The sequence below is a fragment of the Vipera berus genome, assembly GCF_964194415.1.
Source record: "Vipera berus genome assembly, chromosome: 5".
NCBI classification, from domain to species: domain Eukaryota; kingdom Metazoa; phylum Chordata; class Lepidosauria; order Squamata; family Viperidae; genus Vipera; species Vipera berus.
In genome coordinates this window covers 927,321-949,820 of record NC_138207.1, presented here as the reverse complement: position 1 = coordinate 949,820, position 22,500 = coordinate 927,321, and the positions used below count along the sequence as shown (strand labels likewise).

General features: G+C 48.2%; 1 protein-coding gene across 1 annotated transcript in view; it reads right to left on the bottom strand.

Moving 5' to 3' along the window:
* Positions 1 to 621: 621 nt before the first annotated feature.
* FGF12 (fibroblast growth factor 12) overlaps positions 622 to 22,500 on the bottom strand; it is a gene marked incomplete at its 5' end in the record, with an annotated part of 83,847 nt that continues 61,968 nt past the window's right edge. The window contains 2 exons of the mRNA XM_081329490.1: positions 622 to 1,118; positions 4,631 to 4,829. Coding sequence (XP_081185616.1) covers positions 1,000 to 1,118; positions 4,631 to 4,829 — 318 coding nt within the window. The 3' untranslated portion in view covers positions 622 to 999. The remainder of the gene's footprint in view (positions 1,119 to 4,630; positions 4,830 to 22,500) is intronic.

The following is a 22,500-nucleotide window of genomic DNA, read 5'->3' as shown; positions in this document are numbered from 1 at the left end:
CGATGGCTGTTGTTTCCTTGTGCTGCCAAGTCCTTGGCTCCTAAGTACATAACACACTACCAGTAGTGGTAAATCAGCACTCCAGCTGACCAACAAGGACCCCATTTCCCAGGCTTTGATCACTTCCCTGACTGTTTTTGTACCTGCTCAACCAACAATCTTAGTAGCTGCAAAAGTGCTAAGCACATTGATTTGTGCTTTAGATTGTAAGCCGCCCTGAGTCTTCGGAGAAGGGAGGGATATAAATGGGATTTTTTTAAAAAAATTGAATGTATCTCCTTGTTCACTGCAATGTGAGGATGGTCCCGGTGACCACCCCAGACTGGATCCTGCAAGAGTCTTTCCCTGCTTGCCCCTCTGCCCTATTTGCACCCAGGGCTGGCTCCCCCAGACCCAAAAGGACAGCCCAGTCCTGCCATTTCCGACGCGTGCAACTTTCTCCCTTCGCTTCCCTATCACAAAAAAAGTTCACTTCTCTAAAAAGCAAATCTGTTTTATTTTTAAAGATAACACCTTTATTATGCATTTATCATAGATAGATAATAATTTATTTATTTATTTATTTATTTATTTATAGTAATAATAATAATATTTGTTATGCAGGGATGACCAGGTCCCCCATCCAAGTATCGGAGCAGAGTTTTGCTGTTTCAAATGCAAATGGAGTCCCGGATGGAATCTATATTCAATGAAGCTCTCCTGTGTCCACACTCAGTTGAATATACATTCCCTTTCACGTGTGTTTGTGGGTGTGCCTGGGTGTGTGTACGAGTGTGTGTGTGTGTGTGTGTGTACGCTGGACTCTGTCCCAGAGCAGGAGGCACGGACGCCTCGTCCTACGCGGAGGGAAGTCACCTGTGGATCTTGGCTCCAGCCTCGCTGGGGTGGGGGGGCCTGGCGAGCGGGCGGGTGGCGGTGGGCAAGTGGCAGGGAGACGTCGCCCGCAAGGAAGAGGAGGAGGAGGAGGAGGGTGGTGGTGGTGGTGGGCACTTGGTCAGGCTATGTGGAGTCCTGGTTGACCACTTTGCCTCCGTTCATGGTGGGCGTCCCCGAACTCTTCCGAGAACGTCCCTGCTTCTCTCCAATCTCATGCAAGGAAGGCTCTCTGTACATGCACACTGTGGGCGGGAGAGAGAGAGAGAGAGAGGTCAAGGCATGGCACCCACCAGACACCCCCCCTCCAACGTACCTGCACAGCCCACCTTCCACCGCGGCCCAGCAGCCCCCTCCCTGTCCCACCAGGACGAGCCCAAAATTTCCATGGCTAAGCAAGACGACGCTTGAGTGATTTGCCCCATCTTATGACCTTCCTTGCAACAGGGGTTGTTGCAGCTGTTAAGTTAGGAACACGGAGATGAAGTCAATCGGGCTTGGAAGGGACCTCGGAGGTCTTCTAGTCTATCCCCCTGCTCAAGGCAGAGTCCCCGTCCCATTTCAGACAAGGGGCTGTCCCGTCTCTTCTTCTTCCAGGGATGAAGCACCCACAACCTCTGGAGGGACGTTGTTGCACTGGTTAATTGTCAGACTTGGGTTGTCAGAAGGACGCAAAAGGGGATCACACGACCCAGGGATCCGCCACCGTCATAAATATGAGCCAGTCGCCAAGCCTTGGAATTTTGATCACACGACCGTCGAAGTCCACAGGTCTTAAAGTCGCCAAGTTTGAAGATTGCTGCTGCTCTAGAGGGAAGATCCTTCAGCCTCTTGGCCATCGGAGTCGGACAATCGGTAAATACCCAATTTAGCTGTTTGTCTCCCTACTTTTACACCAGGCACCAGGCTTTTCGGGTCTGGATGGGGAGGAACAGACTTCAACTCAACCCCGACAAGACTGAGTGGCTTTGCATACCTTCATCCCGGGTTTATTCGGACATTCCATCTCTCGCTATGGGGGGTGAACTATTACCCCCCGTAGATAGGGCTCGCAACTTGGGAGTCCTCCTAGATTCACGGCTCACCCTGGAAGACCACATAGGAGCTGTGACTAGGGGGGCTTTCGCCCAGGTTCGCCTGGTGCGCCAGTTGCGGCCCTATCTAAGCCGGGATGATCTATGCACGGTCACTCATGCGCTCGTGACCTCTCGACTAGACTACTGCAACGCTCTCTACATGGGGCTGCCCTTGAGCACCACCCGGAAGCTCCAACTGGTACAGAATGCAGCCGCGAGAGTTGTGTTGGGAGTCTCCCGATACTCCCACGTTACACCTTTGCTCCGTGAGCTGCATTGGTTGCCAGTTGCCTTCCGGATGAGATTCAAGGTACTAGTAATGGTATTCAAAGCCCTACATGGCAGGGGTCCGGAGTACCTGAGGGAACACCTGCTGCCGGCATCGACTTCCCTCCGCCCTGTGCGTTCCCACAGAGAGGGCCTCCTCAGGGTGCCACCGGTCAGAGAATGTTGACTGGTGGCCCCCAGGGGGAGATCCTTCTCTGTGGGCGCCCCGGAGCTATGGAATCAGCTACCGGTTGAGCTCCGGACGGCGCCCGACCTCCGCTCCTTTCGCCGCGAGCTAAAAACATACTTTTTTGAACAAGCTGGCCTGGCCTGATGAGGGGATTGGGGGGGGGTTGTTATTGTTATTTTATTAGGTTTTAAAGATGTATTTTAGTATGTGGGCATTTATTTAATCTTGTTTTAACTTTTGTAATCTGTATTTTTATTCTTGCCCTGTTCACCGCCCTGAGTCCTTCGGGAGAAGGGCGGTATAGAAATATTATTAAATTAAATTAAATTAAATTAAATTAAATTTACGACTGGGACTTAATTTCCTGACAGTTTATCGATCTAAGGTCCCCGTTATTTCCTTTTCAGTTTAAGGTATTAAAAAAAAGGCCAGCTTTCTCTACGCTGTTTTGCCAGTCATCCTGAGAGTCGCTTGGGTTGGAAAAGGGGTCTGGAGATTGCCTTTATCAAAATTGGGGATCAGCCCCTCCCACTACCATCTGGTTAATCTGGTTATTGAATTAACCCGCTCCCTAGATATGCACGTAACCCTAAATTGCCCAGAGCTTCTTGGATTATAAAGGACTGGGCGTTGGTCCTTGGCTTCACCTCCCAGGCCAATTTGACCGTCTGCAAATTTTCCCCGTGTGGCTGGAGGAACCAGGCATTGGCGACTGCCAAAGCACGTCGGTCTCTTGTCTAAGGAGATTCTCCATCCTCCAGGTCAGGATTGTCCCAAAGGTGCTTTTTTTCAGGAGCCAACTGGACTTTCTTGTTCCTCCTTTGAAGACGTTTCGCTTCCCATCCGAGAAGCTGCTTCTGCTCTAGATTGGACGGTGGGGAAGGGAAGGATTTAGGCTCCTTGCAGACAGCTGATCCTTTGCCTTCTTTTAGAGAGTCCTTGAGGCCACTTGGAGGCTTACCTGCGTCCTCAGGGTCACCTGTGCAAATGGAGCCTTCTTGGGACTGCTGAAAGGACTGTGTGGTAGACTGGAGGTAGAGGATGTCGTATCCCCCCCCCCCCCCGCAATTGAGAGAGGGCCATTCAATTTTGACCTAGGTGGCCTCTTTGATCAGCGGTCCTCCCTGTCCAAGATGTGGACTTGGCCGTCTTCGAAAGAGCGGCTTTGGTCTTTCAAAGGCAGATGGGCGGCTGACTCTTATCCTGATGGGCTTGCTCTCCTGCGTTGTGCCAGGCGTTTGTGAAGGGGTTGTTGGGGAAACGTGGGGGAAACAAAACAACCACTTCATTAATGCCGGGCACATCACAGAGCGAAGGCGTTAAATCCAGCAAGAAAGTCCCCGCAGTCAACCCCAGGGTCACCGGGGACCTGGGAAGCTAACCAGCGTCCGGCGTATTTGCCTTTGTGGATTTGCCGTCCACGGGACTTCGTGTTAGGGTTTTTGTCCCGAGAAAGGAGCACGTCAGGATGCCTTCCTGTCACGCTGAATTTCGGCTGATATTGTAGAAAACTGCAGAAGTCGCTACCCCCTGCTGAGATTTTTATATTTTTTTTATGTTTTTACTTCTTAACCCGCCCTACATTTTGGGATCTCCTAGTGGTCTCCCATCCAAAGACTTAGATTTCATCGCTGGAGGATTTAACCCCACCCACTGTGAATCCAGAAAGACTGAGGCTTCTCGTTACAACTAGCTAACGAGCCCCTTGGATGCAAACGGGTTTATGGTCCTCCACTCGGTTCTTGGCCTTCTCTTTGAGTGACAGCTGTTGGCGCCCATCTGCAGGATCAGGCCCCCTGCATCGCAAACTGGGTTCCCAAAAATCCAGCAACCACAAACACAACCTAAGCTACTAGCAAACGTCCCTTCTTCCTTTGCTCATCTCGAATGCGGTTCTTCTTCTTCTTTTGTTTTTTTTTCCTTTTGCTCTGCTTAATCTGAGTTTCTCAGATGCAAAAGTACGCAGCAAGACTGACACCCGCCCAGCGCCTCGTGGGCGCCTTCACCCCCATCCAGGCTCAACCCCCCCCTCCCCCCACCTCCAATCAGGTGGGAAAGAAGAATCTCAGCTGCGGAAAGGCCAGAGAGGGAGAGAGGGCATTTGTGTAGGACTTTAGCTGGCTCGAGTCAGTGAGCCCAGCTGCGTCTGACCAAGAGAAGCAAAGTCTGACTTCCCCGCCTCTCCCCGCAAGCCGCGGCTCGGCGAAGGAGCTTCCCCACATACCTTCTAGGGGTTTGGGTACAAAATGTGAGGAAGCCTTGGTTTTTTTCACTCGGTTGCCCTTCATAATCTGTCCTTCTTTATTGAGTCCCAAGAACCAGGCCCTCCCCGATTCCTGCTGCCGGTACAGCGTGGAGGAATAGATCACGTAGTAGTTTTCGAAGACGGACTCCTTGAATTTGCACTCGGGTGTAAAGATGTCCTGGGAAAGAGCAGAGGACAAAGGAGGGGGAGAGATGAACACACTCGCTCGCCAGCCACGCGGCCTCCTGGACCGCAATCCGCACGGGTGGAAAATAAGCCGAGAGGCCTCTGGAGGGGATTTGAGGAGGATGGGCTTCGGGGTCCCCAGGAGAGCAGGGGAAGAGAGACCCCCTCAGCAGCACCCAGCCGAGACTTGCCAAGGTGCCCCCGAGAACCAGGGATCTCCGAGCACCCTGTTGCCAGAGTCAGAACTGGACTTGGCTGTTTTCTTGCAGACGTTTCATGACCCAACTAGGTAACTTCATCAATGCATCGAACATCATCGGGAGCACCGATGATGTTGCCTAGATGGGTCATGAAACGTCTGCGGAAAGACCAACAAGCGCAGAGAGCACCAAGGACCCCACAGATGCCCCCCTCCTCCTCCTCCTCCTCCTCCTCCTCCCCACAAACACCCTCTCCCTTCTGATGATGCTCCTTAGCTGGGTCATGAAACATCTGCAAGGAAACATCCAAGCTCAGAGAGCACCAAAGACCCCACAGCCCTCTCTCCCTTCCCCTCCTCCTCTCCCTTCTAGCCGTGATGGTGTCTATGGTAGTCTGGGTCATCAAACATCTGCAAGAAAACCAGCAAGTTCAGGAAGCACCAAGGACCCCACGTTCTTTTTCCTCCTCCTCCTCCTCGCCCCCCCCAGCTCCTCCCCACACACCCTCTTCTAGCGTGGATGAAGTTCCCTAGTTGGGTCATGAAACGTCTGCAAAAAAAGCACCCAGCTCAGAGAGCACTAAAGTTTCCACAGTCCCTTCCTCCTCCTCCTCCTCCTCCTCCTCCTCCTCCTCCTCCTCCTCCTCCTCTCCACACACCCTCTTCTAGCACTGATGATGTTACCTAGTTGGGTCATCAAACGTCTGCAAGAAAACAGCCAAGCTCAGAGAGCACCAAGGACCTCACAGTTTTCCTCCTCTTCCTCCTCCTTCACCTGTTCCTCCTCCTCCTCCTTTCCTCCACACACACCCTCCCTTCTACCCCTGAAGATGTTCCATAGTTGGGTCATGAAACGTCTGCAAGAAAGCCACCCAGCTCAGAGAGTATCAACGACCCCACATCCCTTCTTCCTTCCTCCTCCTCCTCTTCCTCTCCACACACCCTCTTCTAGCACGGATGAAGTTCCCTAGTTGGGTCATGAAATGTCTTCAAAAAAAAGCACCAAGCTCAGAGAGCACCAAGGATCCCACAGTCCCTTCTTCGTCCTCCTCTTCCTCCTCCTCCCCACACACTCTCTTCTAGCACTGATGATGTTCCCTAGTTGGGTCATGAAACGTCTGCAAGGTAACCACCCAGCTCAGAGAGCACCCACAGTCGTCCTCCTCCTCCTCCTCTTCCTCCTCCTCCTCCTCTCCACAAACTCCCCTCGCTCCTAGCACTGAAGAGGTTGTTAGGCATATGGAGTTAGCCTACAATGTTGGGTTGAAAATATATTAACAATAATGCTATGTCTTTAAGAAGTTAATTGGCCAATGGGTGTGTAAGTGTTCTCATGGCCATAAGAGGAAGCTAGGAATGTAGCTTCTCTCTCTCTCTGAATTCACTGATCTCTATTACTGTTTTTGCTCTGCTGTTGGTTTACTACTGTTGTAACCTGAACTGTGTATTGACCTCTGGACCGGTAAGAAGACTTTGTAGCTTGGACTGTTGCTATTGTTTATGACCTGGACTGTTTATTTTTTGACTGTGCATTTTTGTTCTTACACCACCTCAAAAGTAAACTACTTTTTACTTTTATAACTCAGTGTATTCTTGTGTGACTTTTACTACTCTCAGTACCCTTCCTTGTCTGTGCAACTCTTTGGTAGCACAAGGAGACCCTGCACATTAAATTCCCTAACACTGGTTATGGGCCCAGGCCTGTACTGAGAGTAAGTACACACAGTTTTCCTAGCTGAGTTTGTGTTAGCTTTTTGGTGTAAAATGGCACAAGAACTGTTGTCAGGCATCTCCTGGATAACCCGGTTGGATGGGACAAACTATGTTTCCTGGTCCACGAAATGCTGCTTGCTTTTGCGCAAGGAAGGACTATGGACTGTTGTAAATAACCCACCAGATACTACTGCTTGGGATCCAGATGATGAAGATGATGCAAAGAAGTTAGACAACTTTAAACGAAGCAATGAGAAAGCTCTTTGCATTATTGGGCTAACACTGAATGACCAGCAGCTTGTCCATATTCGTGGTGAGGAGTCTGCTGCTAGGTGTTGGGATGTTTTGCGAAGGCTTTATGTTCGAGACAGTGTGGGTGCACATATACACCTTACACGTAAGCTGTTTAGGGCTCGTCTGCAGAAGAATGGAGATATGCTGACCCATTTAAATTACATGAAGGCAACTTTTCAAGAGCTTCATGAAAAGGAGCTGATTTTTTCAGAGTTGCATCAGGTCTACATTATTTTGTCATCTTTGGATGAGAGTTATGATGAGTATGTTTCTTCTTTGGAAGTCCTGACCAGAGAGGAACTGACATTGACTAACATTACTGGGAGACTGCTGGAAGAGTCCAGAAGAAGGCGTGACAGAGACCAGCTGAGAGAGACACAGCACAAGAGGAGCAGCCATTTACCACTGCTTACAATGTCAAGAAATGTTATTCTTGTGGGGCTAGAGGGCATATAGCCAAATTCTGTAGAAAAGGTAGAAAACAGAATGTGAATAGCAGTGGGAAGGCTAAGAAGGGCATTGGTTTGGCTATTTCTGGTGAACCAACATCCAGAAATAATGAATTGTGGGTTGTTGATAGTGGGGCTTCACAATGCATTACTAAAGTGAAAGAGAGGTTTGTTAATATGAAAAATAGCAACCAATATGTTTCACTGGCAAACGGTTGGAAGATGAAGGCCTCTGGTGAAGGTAATTCCTATTGTCCATGCATTGATGAACAGTTACCTATGTTATATATACCTAAACTAAGCTTCAACCTGTTATCTGTAAGGGAATTGGTTAAAGTTGGGTTTGTGGTAACATTCAGAGGGGAGCAATGCACTATTGAGAGGAATGGAACCTGTGTAACTGCTAATTTGAAAAATGGTTTATTTGTTCTCACAAGTAACCAGGTTAGTACAGTTAAAGCTAACTCAATATGTGAGAACAAGAAGCCACATGATGAATGTATACATTTATTGCATAGGCGGCTAGGGCATGTAAACTTTAACTCACTACGTAAAACAGTTGAATTAGTAGACGGAATTAAACTGAAGCCATGTAGTAAGTATTTGAATTGCAATGCCTGTAATCAGGAAAAGAGTAAGGCAACTCCTGCAAACAGGATAAACAGCTTCAAAACAACTGTACCTTTGGAAGTTGTGTTTGCTGATTTAATTGGACCCATGAAACCAAGTTTAGGAGGGTCATGTTATATTTTAAGTATATTGGACCACTACTCTCGTTATGGTTTTTGTTATCTGCTTAAGTCAAAGGCAGACACTTTCCAACAATTTGCAAACTGGCTGAAGTTCGTGGAGAGAAAAACAAAGAGAAAGGTTCAGTGCATAATTACTGATAATGGTACTGAATTTACAAACAAGCGTTTTGTTGATATGCTACAATCAGTTGGCATTGAGCATAAACGTTCAGCCCCTTATAGGCCTCAACATAATGCATTTGTTGAGAGACGTGGGCAAACGTTACAAGCCATGATGAGAACCATGTTACAAGATTCTGGCTTAACAGATAGACTGTGGGGGGAGGCAGCAAAATGTGCAAACCATGTTCTGAATATAGTTGTTAATACTTCTACTGGTAAAATACCATATACAATATGGCATGGTAGAAGACCAAACCTTGATTACCTGCACACGTTTGGCACCCCAGCTTGGGTCCACATTCCTGCACAACTCAGGAGTAAAGGCCAACATAGGGCTAGGCAATTATACTTCGTAGGTTACAAAGCTAACCACAGATCCTATCGTTTCTGGGAACGAGGCACAACTAATGTATATAACAGTACTAGTGCAAAATTCCTTGAGCACGTTGGTTGGGATAGGTTAGAGCAAGTAACTGTTAATACTGATCCTCTAGTGTTTGAGGACTCCCATGATAACGTAACTAGTAATGATAATACATCTCCTGTAAATATAAAAAATGAAGAGGAGATAGGGGAGATAAAAGAGGAATCAGAGGAAGGAAAGGAGTCAGAAATTCAAAGCCCTGTAATTCCTTGGCGTTCAACGCGTATCAGACATCCACCTGATAGCTATGAAGCTAGTATAATATGTCAAGTTAATGTAGAGCCTTCTAACTATGATGAGATCAGGATGTATCCTGAAAAGGAACAGGCATCATGGAAAGCTGCAATGAACAGGGAGTTGAAGTCTTTGCAGGATCTTAAGGTTTATGTGAAAGCAAAACTGCCACCTGGTGAGCATGCTATAGGTTGCAAATGGATATATAAACTAAAGAAGGGTGTAGATGGGACCGTAACCCATAAGGCACGTTTGGTTGCACAAGGTTTTGCCCAAACTACTGAGGATTATGACGAAGTGTTTGCACCCAGTCTGAGGGCAACTACTTTAAGAGCAGCTTTAGTATGGGCGGCTAAAAACCAATACATGGTTACCCATGTAGATGTTGAAACTGCATATTTACATGCTCCATTGCAACATACTATTTATTTAAGAATTCCACCAGGATTGACCAATGATAGAAACCATGATTGTTGGGAGTTAAAGAAAAGCCTCTATGGATTGAAACAATCAGGCTATGAGTGGAACAAATGTATGGTTAATGAGTTAAGTGCATTAGGTTTTGTAGCCAGTAATGCTGATCCTTGTTTGTTTAGAAGGGAACACAACGGAGCATTATCTTTTCTTTTATTATTCACAGATGATATTGCAATAATAACAAAAACTGAGTTAGAAGCACAAACTATCATTTCAAGATTGCAAACTAAATTCACAATTAGAAATCTTGGGGAAATAAGCCATTATTTGGGGTTAGATATTGTGAAAACAAATAGGGGTTTTAAGGTGTCGCAAGCCAGTAAAATATCTCAGTTATTAAAGAGATACAATATGGAAATGTGTAAACCAGCAAAAACTCCGATGGCTATGGATTTTAAGGACACTAATGTTGAGAGTCCTGTATTTGATAAGGCTATGTACCAATCTTTGATAGGAAGTCTTATGTATCTTAGTAATTGGACTAGACCTGATATTTCTTACTGTGTAAATCAATTAGCCAGGTACAACAATAATCCAACTGTTAGACACTGGCAATCAGCTAAACGAGTATTAAGGTATTTGAAGCAAACTATTCACTACTCGTTATATTTAGAGCCAAATCGTGAGTTAATCCTTACAGCATATGCAGATGCGAGTTTTGCCTCTGATTCAAACACTTGTAAATCTACTTCAGGGTTGGCTGTTATGTTGGGTGATTCTTTGATTGGATGGAAGTCTATTAGACAAAAACACATAAGCTTGTCTACAATGGAGGCTGAATTTTCATGTCTATCAGTGTTATGTACAGAACTGCTAGTGTACAGACAATTATTGTTAGATATGGGTTTAAATGTAAATGATCCATTTATTGTGTATGAGGACAATCAAGCTGCGATAAAGATGGCTAATAATGCTGCAGTAAGAACAAGATCTAAATATACTGATCTTCGTTATTTAAATGTCAGACAATGTGTCAAAGATAAATTAATACAACTAGAGTATTGCCCATCTGATGTAAATATTGCAGACCATTTTACGAAGGTACAAAGTGCTGTGAAACACAATGCTAATTGTGAAAGAATGTGCATAAGATTGCAAGAGTTATATATTATTCTACCCAAAGGGGAGAATGTTAGGCATATGGTGTTAGCCTACAATGTTGGGTTGAAAATATATTAACCATAATGCTATGTCTTTAAGAAGTTAATTGGCCAATGGGTGTGTAAGTGTTCTCATGGCCATAAGAGGAAGCTAGGAACGTAGCTTCTCTCTCTCTCTGAATTCACTGATCTCTATCACTGTTTTTGCTCTGCTGTTGGTTTACTACTGTTGTAACCTGAACTGTGTATTGACCTCTGGACCGGTAAGAAGACTTTGTAGCTTGGACTGTTGCTATTGTTTATGACCTGGACTGTTTATTTTTTGACTGTGCATTTTTGTTCTTACACCACCTCAAAAGTAAACTACTTTTTACTTTTATAACTCAGTGTATTCTTGTGTGACTTTTACTACTCTCAGTACCCTTCCTTGTCTGTGCAACTCTTTGGTAGCACAAGGAGACCCTGCACATTAAATTCTCTAACAGAGGTTACCTAGTTGGGTCATGAAACGTCTGCAAGAAAACCAGCCAGCTCAGAGAGCCCCAAGGATCCCTCCTTTCAACCCGGAGCTACAAAGATCCTCCTTTACTGACCGAAATGAAGGCCCCGTTCCTGAGGAAGGCTGGTGGTCAGCTGGGACTGGTCTGCCCTCCCTTCTCCCAGCCACCGTGCAGGGAGAGGATGCCCGTCTGCTACAAGCCTGCCAGCCCCTGCCTTCCCAGAGCACGCGCAAAGGCCACGTGTCTCGGAGTGTATGACTGCACACGCGTGTGAAAAGGTCGCAAACCGGGCAGCTTCTGCAACCTCTCGAGAAGCAAACCTGACGGGTTCACTTAACGAGAGGGCCACCAATTTAGCAACTGCGGCGATTCTCTTAGCAAGGAAGACGACAGAATGGGACAAAACGCACTGCACAACTCTCTTGTTTTGCAATGGAAATGTGTGACTCCATTGCGGTCGTAATTTGAGGACTCCCTATCTAAAGAAAAGGAGAGACCGGGGAGACATGATAGCAGCGTTCCAGTACTTGAGGGGCTGCCCCAAAGAAGAGGAGGGGGTGACCCTATTCAGGCAGGACAAGAAGCAAATGATGGAAACTCATCAAGGAGAGAAGCAACCTGGAACTAAGGAGAAACTTCCTGACAGTTAGAACAACTAACCAGTGGAGCAACCTGCCTCCAGAAGTGGTGAATGCTCCATCACTGGAAATTTTTAAGAAGAGACTAGACAGCCTTTTGTCTAACATGGTCTAGTACAGGAGTAGGCAACCTTGGCTCTTTTATGACTCGTGGACTTCAACTCCCAGAATTCCTGAGCCAGCATGGCTCAGTATGGAATCTCCTGCTTGAGCGGGGGTCTGGACTAGAAGATCTCCAAGGCCCCTTCCAGCTCTATTCCTATTCTATTCCTATTCCTATTCCTATTCCTATTCCTATTCCTATTCTATTCTATTCTATTCTATTCTATTCTATTCTATTCTATTCTATTCTATTCTATTCTATTCTATTCTATTCTATTCTATTCCTATTCCTATTCCTATTCCTATTCCTATTTCTATTTCTATTTCTATTTCTATTCCTATTCCTATTCCTATTCCATTCCATTCTCTTGTTTGTGCTGCGTTCATCTGGTGTAACACTAGCCCAGCCAGAGGGTGCAGATTGGGGCAAAATCAGTGAAATAAATGCGCCACAATCCCTCGCTCAGCTCCCATTCAGGATGCAGAAGGTCAGGGCAAGGGGAGTGAAAGAGAGAAATAAAAGGAGGGAAGGAAATCCGGCTGTCACTGCATCGCCCATCCTCCCCAGGCTTCTCCATCTTGCCAATCAATCTTGTTTCTACTGCGCAAGCACACACATACACACACACACACACACACACATACAAACACACCTTCCAGTCCTTCTAGACCCCACTTGGAATACTGCATCCAGTTTTGGTCACCACGATGTAAAAAAGATGTTGAGACTCTAGAAAGAGTGCAGAGAAGAGCAACAAAGATGATCGGGGGACTGGAGGCTAAAACATATCGGGAACTTTTGCTGGAATTGGGGATGTGTAGTTTAACGAAGAGAAGGACGAGGGGGGACAGGATAGCAGCCTTCCAGTATCTCAGGGGCTGCCCCAAAAAAGAGGGAGTCAAGCTGTTCTCCAAAGCTCCTGAAGGCAGGACAAGAAACAGCAGCTGGAAACTAACCAAGGAGAGAAGCAACCTGGAACTAAGGAGAAACTTCCTGATGGTGAGAACAATTTACCAGTGGAACAGTTTGCGTCCAGAGGTTGTGGCTGCTCCATCACTGGAGGTCTTTAAGAAGAGATTGGACAAACATTTGCCTGAAATGGTATAGGGTTTCCTGCCCGAGCAGGGGGTTGGACTAGATGACCTCCAAGGTCCCTCCCAACTCTGTTATTCTAGAACTTGAGATACTGAATGATGAGTAAACCAAAGGCTGGGTCAATCGGAAGGCAGAGGCTTTTTGCCATTACCTTCCCTTGTTCACCAGACTGAGGTCAGCTACTCAGGTGTAAACTTTGCAGGTGGCCCTTGACTTACAACAGTTCGTTTAGTGACCATCCAAAGTTACAACGGCCCTGAAAAACCTGACTTACAACCCTTTCTCACACTTAAGACCGTTGCAGCCTCCCCGTGGTCCCCTGATCGAAATCCAGATGCTGGGCAACTGACTCACAGTTACGACAGTCGCAGTGTCCCGGGTCAGGCGACTTCCCCTCTTGTGACCTTCTGGCAAGCAGAGTCAACGGGGAAAGTCGGATTCACTTAACAAAACTGACTTCACATCTGTTTCGCTTAGTGGCAAAAACCTGGGGCTCAGTTGTGGCCGTACGTCAAGGACTCTGTGTATTTAGTGCAATGAAAAGAATTATCCAGCCGTTTTGTTTTTCTTCTCAAAGAGTTTCCGGAAGTCCAGCGCAAGGCAGCGAGGCCGGCTCTGGAGCGTCGTGGGAGGCGAGGCTGCATCCCACCGCTTCTTGCTCAGCCTTTCCGGACATTTATTTATTTATTTATTTTATTAAATTTATATACCGTCCTATTCCCGTAAGACTCAGGGCGGTTTACAGGGAAAATTAAACGATTTAATTTAATTAAAAAATTAAAATTAAAATTAAAATCAGTTAAAACAATTAATTAATTCAAGTCCCCGAAATTTAAAACTAAAACCCAATTAAAATTTAGGGCTGCCCAAAGGTCCGCTGGCCAGCTGAGCGGCCAGAGGCAAGTCGGGACATCCGCTTGCAGCCACTGCCCAGCTCTACTCCAGGCTGGGCCGGGCCTTTTACTGGGGGAGGCTGAAGGAAACTCCAGTAGCTTCTCGTCATGCAGGTGAATAGGTCCGAACTAGACTGCGTTGTTTCTCCGCGCCCCGTAATATAGGTGGTTACATGCCTAATTCTGTATTTTATATATTTATTTTTCCTCCTATTTATGCAGTGCATACTGGAGGGGGTGACACTTTGAGAGCTGCCTGCGAAGAAATTTCTTTTCAAGGCATGCGATTAGTGTACATTCAAAGTGATAATAAAGTTATTCTTCTCTCGTTATTATATTCTGTTCTCTACGAGAAAGCCAAGTCCCCCCCCCGCGGAGACTTTTTTCCCCCAGCCCAGCTGCAGGCCTCCTTCTGAGGACTCACCAGGGCTGACCCAGAGGGACCCAGCCAGGCAGGGGCTGGGCGGGTGTGTGTGTGTCCCATATGCATGCATCCGTGTGTGGGTTTATTCGAGTTCATTTATCCGCTTTCTGTAGCTGTCCATCTCAACAAGTGACTTTGGACAGCGTCTGTGTCTTCTGTCTATCATATCTATCTATCTATCTGACTATCATCTATCACCTAAATCTATCACCCATCTATCATCTACAGTATATCTATCTATCTGTTGTGATTCCGTGCTAGCCTGTGATCCTGGCAGCTGAGTCCGGGGAATCAGAGGAGGAAGAGGAGGAGAAAGGGCCTGGGGAGCCATCAGAGTTGGAGGAGGCTCTGATGAGCTGCAGGACTTAAAAAAATAATGAAGAAGCTGGTCCTTCCACTCGTGATCAAGCTGAGATCCAGCTGTGCTGGGAAGCTGAGTCGGACACGGAGGAAGCACAGCTGGAAGACCTCAGAGACGCTCGAAAACGTAGACAGGTCTCATGAGTAGGACAGAGGGAGGCAATGGGGCAACTCCAGGGGAGAAGGAGAAAGCAGTGAGAAGCCATGCCTTGGGGGCTGTGTTACAAAAAGGGAAGGTGTGGGCAGGGCTGGTTGCTGGAGGCAACCATTTGGAAAGAACTTCAGTGTTAAGAGATGATGGTCTGTTTATGTTACCAGTGAGTTGACTCGTGCTGTTTTGTTTGTGGTCAAGTCTGTAACTTCAGTAAAAGGGGTTTACTTATCCAGTCTACTGCTAAATTAGGAGTTGCCTTGTGAAGTAACAAGGACTTACGTAGGCTGGGACAGAACACTATCTGTCTGTCTGTCTGTCTGTCTGTCTGTCTGTCTGTCTGTCTGTCTGTCTATCTATCTATCTATCTATCTATCTATCTATCTATCTATCTAACTATCTTTTATCATCTATATCAGACATGTCAAACCCGCAACGTCACGTGACGTCGTGCAACATATTGGGTCAGTTTTGCCATTGCTGGCAATGGGGTGGGCACAGCTTTCGGATGACGCACCCGGCCCACAGGCCGGCAGTTTAACACCCCTGATCTATATCTACCATCTATCTATCATTCATTCATTCTATCTTCTCATTATCTATCTATCTATCTATCTATCTATCTATCTATCTATCTATCTTTCATTCATTCTATTATCCATCTATCTATCATCTATCATCTATCACATCTATCTATATAATCTGTCTGTCTATCATATTATCTATCATTTATCATTTGTCTATCATCTATAGCATCTATTTTTCATTCATTCATTCAATCTTCTCATCATTCATTCATTCATTTTATCTATTATCTATCTGTCTGTATGTCTATCATCTGTCTGTCTGTCTGGTCTGTCTGTCTGTCTGTCTGTCTGTCTGTCTGTCTATCTATCTATCTATCTATCTATCTATCTATCTATCTATCTATCTATCTATCTATCTATCTATCTATCCATCCATCGAATTAAAAAAAACCAATATAAAAACAACCTATATAAAACCACACTTTTCCCTGAGAAATAGCGAGAGACAGACAGATGCAGCCCAAGGTGACCGGGTGAGATTTGCAAAGTCTGGGTGTTCCCACAACACACACACACACACACACACACACACACACACACCCGTCTGCTTTGCTCGGGGAGGAGGAGGCTGCGCAAACCTCAGGACCTGCTGGGTTTTGCAATTACCACAAAAGGACACGGAGAGCCCTTGATGTGAAAGGATGCCGTTTAATTTAATTGGCAGGGCAGCCTGCCAAATTGCCTGACTTTAAACTTCCTATTAGGGCCGAGGAAAGCCTCCTTTACGGCAATTGGATTCCCTCTCTTTCCCTCTCTCTCTCCCCCGTTCTCTCTCCCTCCCTCTTTTCTCTCTTTCTGTCCCTTTTTCCCTTCCTTTCCCTCTTTCTCCCTCCCTTTCTCTCCCTTCCTCTCTCTCTTGTTCTCCTTCCCTCCCTCTTTTCTCTCTCTCCCCTTTTACCTTCCTTTCCCTCTCTCCCTCTCTTTTCTTTCTTTAACTTCCTTTCTCTCTTTCTTGCCCTCCCTTTCTCCCTTTCCCTTTCTCTCTCTCCTTCCCTCCATCTCTTCCTATTTCTTCCCCTCTCTCCCTTCCTCCCTCCCTCCCTCTCTCTCTCTCTTTTCCTTTCTCTTCCCCTTTCTCTCTCCCCCCTTCTCTCCCTCTCCCTCTTTCTTCCCCCCCCCCGCCCCGCAGATTGATTGAGGGGAGAATAGGCTGCTTTTCAGGCTGCCAATCCTGGGGACACCCAAGTGGCGGAAGTATATTAGGGGGGAGGGGGCTCCCCTCCCAGAGACCTCCCAGAGGATTGCTGCAGATGCTGCAAGGTGACCTGAGACAGCCCTGGGAAGGGGCTTCCAGACTGCAGACACACACACACACACACACACACACACACACACACACACCGCCAGGGAGGAGGGCAGGGCAGCTGCCTTCACACAGCATCCAAGGCTTGGCCAGGAAGGTGCTGAGTCTGGCAAATTCTGGCACATGAACTCAGACCATTTGAGGTCCGGGGTGCAGGCTCAGGAAACCAGGAAAGCTAGTTGTGCAAACATAACACAAAAATGATGCTGAGACTTTGGGGAAAGGGAAGGGGAACTAGGATAAAGGCCTGGAGTCAGAAACGTATGAAGGAAGAAGCGTTGCAGGAATCGGGCATGGCCAGTCTAGAGAAAAGAGGGGACGGGGGGGGGGGGGACATGATAGCACTCTTTCAATATTTGAGGGGCTGCCCCAAAGAAGAGGGAGTCAAGCTCTTCTCCAAAGCGCCCGAAGGCAGGACAAGAAGCGATGGATGGAAACTCACCAAGGAGAGAAGCAAGCTGGAACTATGGAGGAATTTCCTGACAGTGAGAACAACTAACCAGTGGAACTCCTTGCCTCCAGAAGTGGTGAATGCTCCAACACTGGAAGTTTTTAAGAAGAGACTGGACAGCCATTTGTCCGAAATGGTATAGGGTTTCCTGCCTGAGCAGGGGGTTGGACTAGAAGACCTCCAAGGTCCCTTCCAACTCTATTCCGATTGAAATATGAGCTCTGCTGACAGGCAAATGTGCCTGGCCTTTGCAGCCTCCTATCCTGGACTGAGCTTGTGCAGACCACTAAGGGGCCTCTGCTCATGGGCAGAGTGCTGGGGCGTCCCAAGAGGCAACCCTCCCCTCCCCCAATTCCCCTCCCTCGGCCTCAGCACAGGAACTGCATGGACGGCTGTTCCCAGAACAAAAGCGACGGGAGGGAGGCAGAACCGCTGGATGGCCTCTTGGGGCTCCTTGCAACTTGGAGACCAGCAGCCTCCGCCCATCCCGACAGCCGGCCAGGCCAGGCCAGACCCACCTCTGGCCGTGCCCTCCAAGGCCGGGCTCACCTGGAACAGCTGCTGGCTGAGAAAGAAGCAGCAGCAGCTGGCTGGGAAGGCCGGCAGCCCTCGGCCTGTGCCATCCCCGCCCTGGCTCTGAGGAGGAGCGCCACTTGAATCCCAGCCCAAGGAAGAGAGGCAGCTTGGCTGACCCTCCTGGACCGTCTGCTGCGCCATGCCCAGTTTCAGAGCTGGGAAGTCAATTTTCTCTGTCACCAAAAGCTCCCCCCCCCCTCATCTCCGGCCCAGCCCAGCTCCTTCGGCTGCTGACAAGTCTGTGACAGGCCCAGCACAGCAGGGCAGTCGCCCCCCACCCCCCACCTCGGGCAGCAGAGAGCGAGGAGGGGAGGGGAAGAGGAGAGGGAAGGAAAAAGCGAAGGGAAGGGAAGCAGAGGGAAGGAGAAGGAAAGACAAAAGGGAAGGGAAGGGAAGGGGAAGGGAGGAGAGGGAGAGAGAGGAGGGGAAGAGGGGGGAAGGGGAGGAAAGAGAGGAAATAGGAGGAAGGGAGGGGGAAGGGAGGAGGGGGAGGGGGAGGAGGGGGAGAGGAGAGAGGGGAGGGGCAGAGGCAGAAGGGGAGGGGAGGGGAGGAGAAGAAAGGAAAGGGAAGGAAAGGGAAGGGAAGGGAAGGGAAGGGAAGGGAAGGGAAGGGAAGGAAAGGAAAGGAAAGGGAAGGAAAGGAAAGGAAAGGAAAGGAAAGGAAAGGAAAGGAAAGGAAAGGAAAGGAAAGGAAAGGAAAGGAAAGGAAAGGAAAGGAAAGGAAAGGAAAGGAAAGGAAAGGAAAAGAAAGGAAGAAAGAAGAGAGACCAAAACAGGAGAAGGAAAGTGAAGACAGGGCTGCCCTGACCGCTCAGCTCTGGACCACCGGGGATGCCCTGGCTCCAGGCTGCCTCTGTCCCTCTTGCCTCCTGAGGAGCTCAGCAGTGCCAAAGAAGCCAACACGGTGCTGGGCTGCATGAACAGAGGGAGAGAATCAAGATCATGTGAAGGGTTAATACCACTTTACAAGGCCTTGGTAAGGCCACACCTGGAATACGGCATCCAGTTTTGGTCACCACGATGTGAAAAAGATGTCGAGACTCTAGAAAGGGTACAGAGAAGAGCAACAAAGATGATCGGGGGACTGGAGGCTAAAACATACAAGGAACGGTTGCAGGAATTGGGTATGTCTAGTTTAATGAAGAGAAGGGTGGGGGGAGACAGGATAGCAGTCTTCCAATATTTGAGGGGTTGCTACAAAGAAGAGTGGGGTCAACCTGTTCTCCAAAGCACCAGAAGGCAGGACAAGAAGCTACAGATGCCTCCAGAAGTTGTGAATGTTCCATCCCTGGAGGTTTTTAAGAAGAGACTGGACAGTCCCTTGTCTGAGATGGTCCAGGATCTCCTGCTTGAGCAGGGGGCTGGACTAGAAGACCTCCAAAGTCCCTTCCAGCTCTATTCTATTCTATTCATCAAGGAGAGAAGCAACCTGGAATTAAGGAGAAATTTCCTGGCCCTTAGAACAATTCACCAGTGGAACAGTTTGCCACCAGAAGTTGTGAATGCTCCAACACGAAGAGACTGGACAGCCATTTGTCTCCTGCTTGAGCAGGGGGCTGGACTAGAAGACCTCCAAGGTCCCTTCAACTCTGCTATTCTGTTAGTTGTGGCCACTCCATCGCTGGAGGTTCTCCAGAAGAGACTGGACAGCCACTTGTCTGAAATGGTGTAGGGTCTCCTGCTTGAGCAGGGGGCTGGACTAGAAGACCTCCAAGGTCCCTTCCAATTTTGTTATGCTTTATGTTCCTTCAACCTTCAACCCCAGCTGCCGGGGCATAACAACAGAAGAAGATGTTCCCCATCCACAATTTTGGGGTTCCTAGAGGTCCTGCATAGGATCCTCGGCTGATCTGCTCCCAGACCCCACCTCTACCTTCTCAGGTGCCACCAGCTCTATTATCTTCCCTGGGGCCTATTCCAGGCACGGGCACCTCCTCATTTCAAAAACACAGGCTGCTAATTTTAGCCAAGCTCCTTGCTTTCACGGATTGCATAACATTTAAACTGATGTTCATGAAGCTCGCAGGTGTATGTGTGTGTGTAGGGGGGCATCGGGATGTTCATAACGAAGCGAGCGCAGCAGAGAGAACTGGATCCCGCAATCTTCTGCTCCATTAATTTCCTGGGCTCTGGATTGAAGTTTCTCCTGCTGCCGCAAGTCAAAAAATCTGAATTTCCCAACGCCAGAACAGTCCTCCTTGTTTTAAAAAGGAAGAGGGGAAACACACACACACACACACACACACACACACACACAACACACACCACTTACACTTTGGGGACATGGACTGTAAGCTTCCCCCCTCCCCCATTTAAAAAGGAGGAGGGAAAAGGGAATGGGGATCTGCAAACACACACACACACACACACAACACACACAGCCTTGGAGAAAGCAAGAGACAATCCCAAAGAGGCCATTCAAATCCGTCTCTGCCTTGGGGGGGGGTGGGGGTGGGAGGTTTGCAGCTATGAATTCCCAAATGAGTTAGCAAAGCTCAGGATTTCACTGGGAAAATTTGCAGCTGAATGCATCAGCCTAGAAATTCATATTTAACACTTATAGTTCAGTTCCTTCGAAGGCAGGTTCCTCCAGAACCTGACCTCAAACGACAAAGGCACGATCAGGTCCAGAACTAAACCTCACCTGAACTTATAAATGGCAGCATTTATAAGTTGGAAGGGGCCTTGGAGGTCATCTAGTCCAACGGGACATCCAGCAAGTCTTGTGTCCAACGAAGGAATGTTTGTAGCTGAGGAAGTTTTTAAGAAGAGACTGGACAGCCACATGTCTGAGATGGTACAGGCTCTCCTGCTTGAGTGAGGGGCTGGACTAGAAGACCTCTGAGGTCCCTTCTTTTCTACCCTATTCTGCTCTAGTCCACCCCTCTGCAATTTGCAGGACAACCTATTTCAACCGGTCCTAAAAAGCTGCAGAGATGGAGAACCCCATCAACCAGTGGAAAGACTTGCTTGCGTCCAGAAGCTGTGGGGGCTCCCTCACTGGAGGTTTTTTAAGAAGAGACTGGACTTGTCTGAAACGGTACGGGGTCTCCTGCCGGAGCAGGGGCTGGACTAGAAGACCTCCGGGGTCTCTTCCCTCCTGTTATTCTGTAAATTTGACACTGAGACAAGAAGAGTAAGGGCCCTGTTTCAGGGTGACTTCTCTGGATCAAGTCTCCGAGGCTGGTTTTCCTGAGCCTCAGCCCCCAGTTCCCCTCCGAGGGGTGATGCCCTCAAAGGGTCTCCTGCACGAAATCTAAAAATCAAGGTTTCAACAGGAAAGAAGCTGCAGCACCCAGAGGCTGCTTTGTCGGCCTCCAAATCATTCCTAAGGGAACGGTATTTTTCTTTGGCTGTCCCTGAACGTTCTTTCCAAAGGGGTTCCCTAGGAGCTGGGGCTCAAGCACGCACCCCCCTCTTCTCTCGACCAGCCTCTGGGGAGGGGGACCCGTCTCAGTTCACCCCATCAGCTGCTCAGGGAGCCGAACTCGGCTCTTTTGTCTCTCTGGCTTTCATCCCCACCATCCTTGGCTGGCCAAGATGCTCCACCTCGTCCTTTGGCTTCCTGGACTGGGCCACTCACCCCCGGGACTCAGAAAGATTGGAAAGGAAGCTGCTTAATTTGTAAAGAGAGAAGACCCCCTCCCCCAGCACTGATGAGGTTGCCCAGTTGGGTCATGAAACGTCTGCGGAAAAACCACCATCCCCAGAGAGCACCAGTGACTCCACAGACCCTCCTCCTCCAACTTTTCTCCTTCCTCCACACTGCAAACCCCCCTCCCCTTCTAGCACTGGTGATGTTACCCAGCTTGGTAATGAAAATGTCTGCAGAAAACCACCCAGCTCAGAGAGCACCAAAGACTCCAAAGTCCTTTTCCTCCTCCTCTCCTCCTCCTCCTCTCCCTTCTAGCCCTGATGATGTTGCCTAGTTGGGCCATGCAATGTCTGCAAGAAAACCACCCAGCTCAGAGAGCACCAAGGACCCCACAATCCTTCCTTTCTTCTTCTTTCTTTCTTCTTCTTCTCTTGCTCTCTCTTTTTCTCTTCACCTCCTTCTCCTGTCCGCAAGCTCCCTTCCCTTCTAGCCCTGATGATGTTGCCTAGTTGGGTCATGAAATGTCTGCAAGAAACCACCATGCTCAGAGAGCACCAAGGACCCCACAGTCCTCCTCCTCCTCCTCCTCTATTCCCTTCTAGCACTGATGATGTTACCCAGCTTGGTAATGAAATGTCTACAGAAAACAACCAAGCTCAGAGAGCACCAAAGACTCCATAATGTGTGTGTGTGTGTGTGTGTGTGTGTGTGTGTGTGTGTGTGTGGTGTGCCGTGATCCCCTTTTGCGACCTTCTGAGAAGCAAAGTCAATGGGGGAAGCCGGCTTCGCTTCATGAGCCTATAATTAGCCGAACAACTGCAGTGATTCATTTAGCAACCGTGGCAAGAAACGTCATAAACAGGGCAAAACCCATAGAACACCCGTCTCAACCACATTCTGGGCTGCACTGTGGTCGCTAATTCGAGGGTTTCCTCTATATTGGTTTTAATTAATCCCTCCACCTCCTTGGCCATCGCCCCTACGCCATCTTCCCTACCTAGGAAGATGGGTGGCATTTCGGCACCATACACACACACACACACACACACACACACACACACACTCCAGATGTTCAGGGCTGTGGCGTTACTCACACTGCAGTGGTGCTTCATCATTGTGTCAGCCTGCTCTCTAGAGCCACAAATTAAATGTTGGTGCCCACCTCCACCCGTCACCTGGTTTT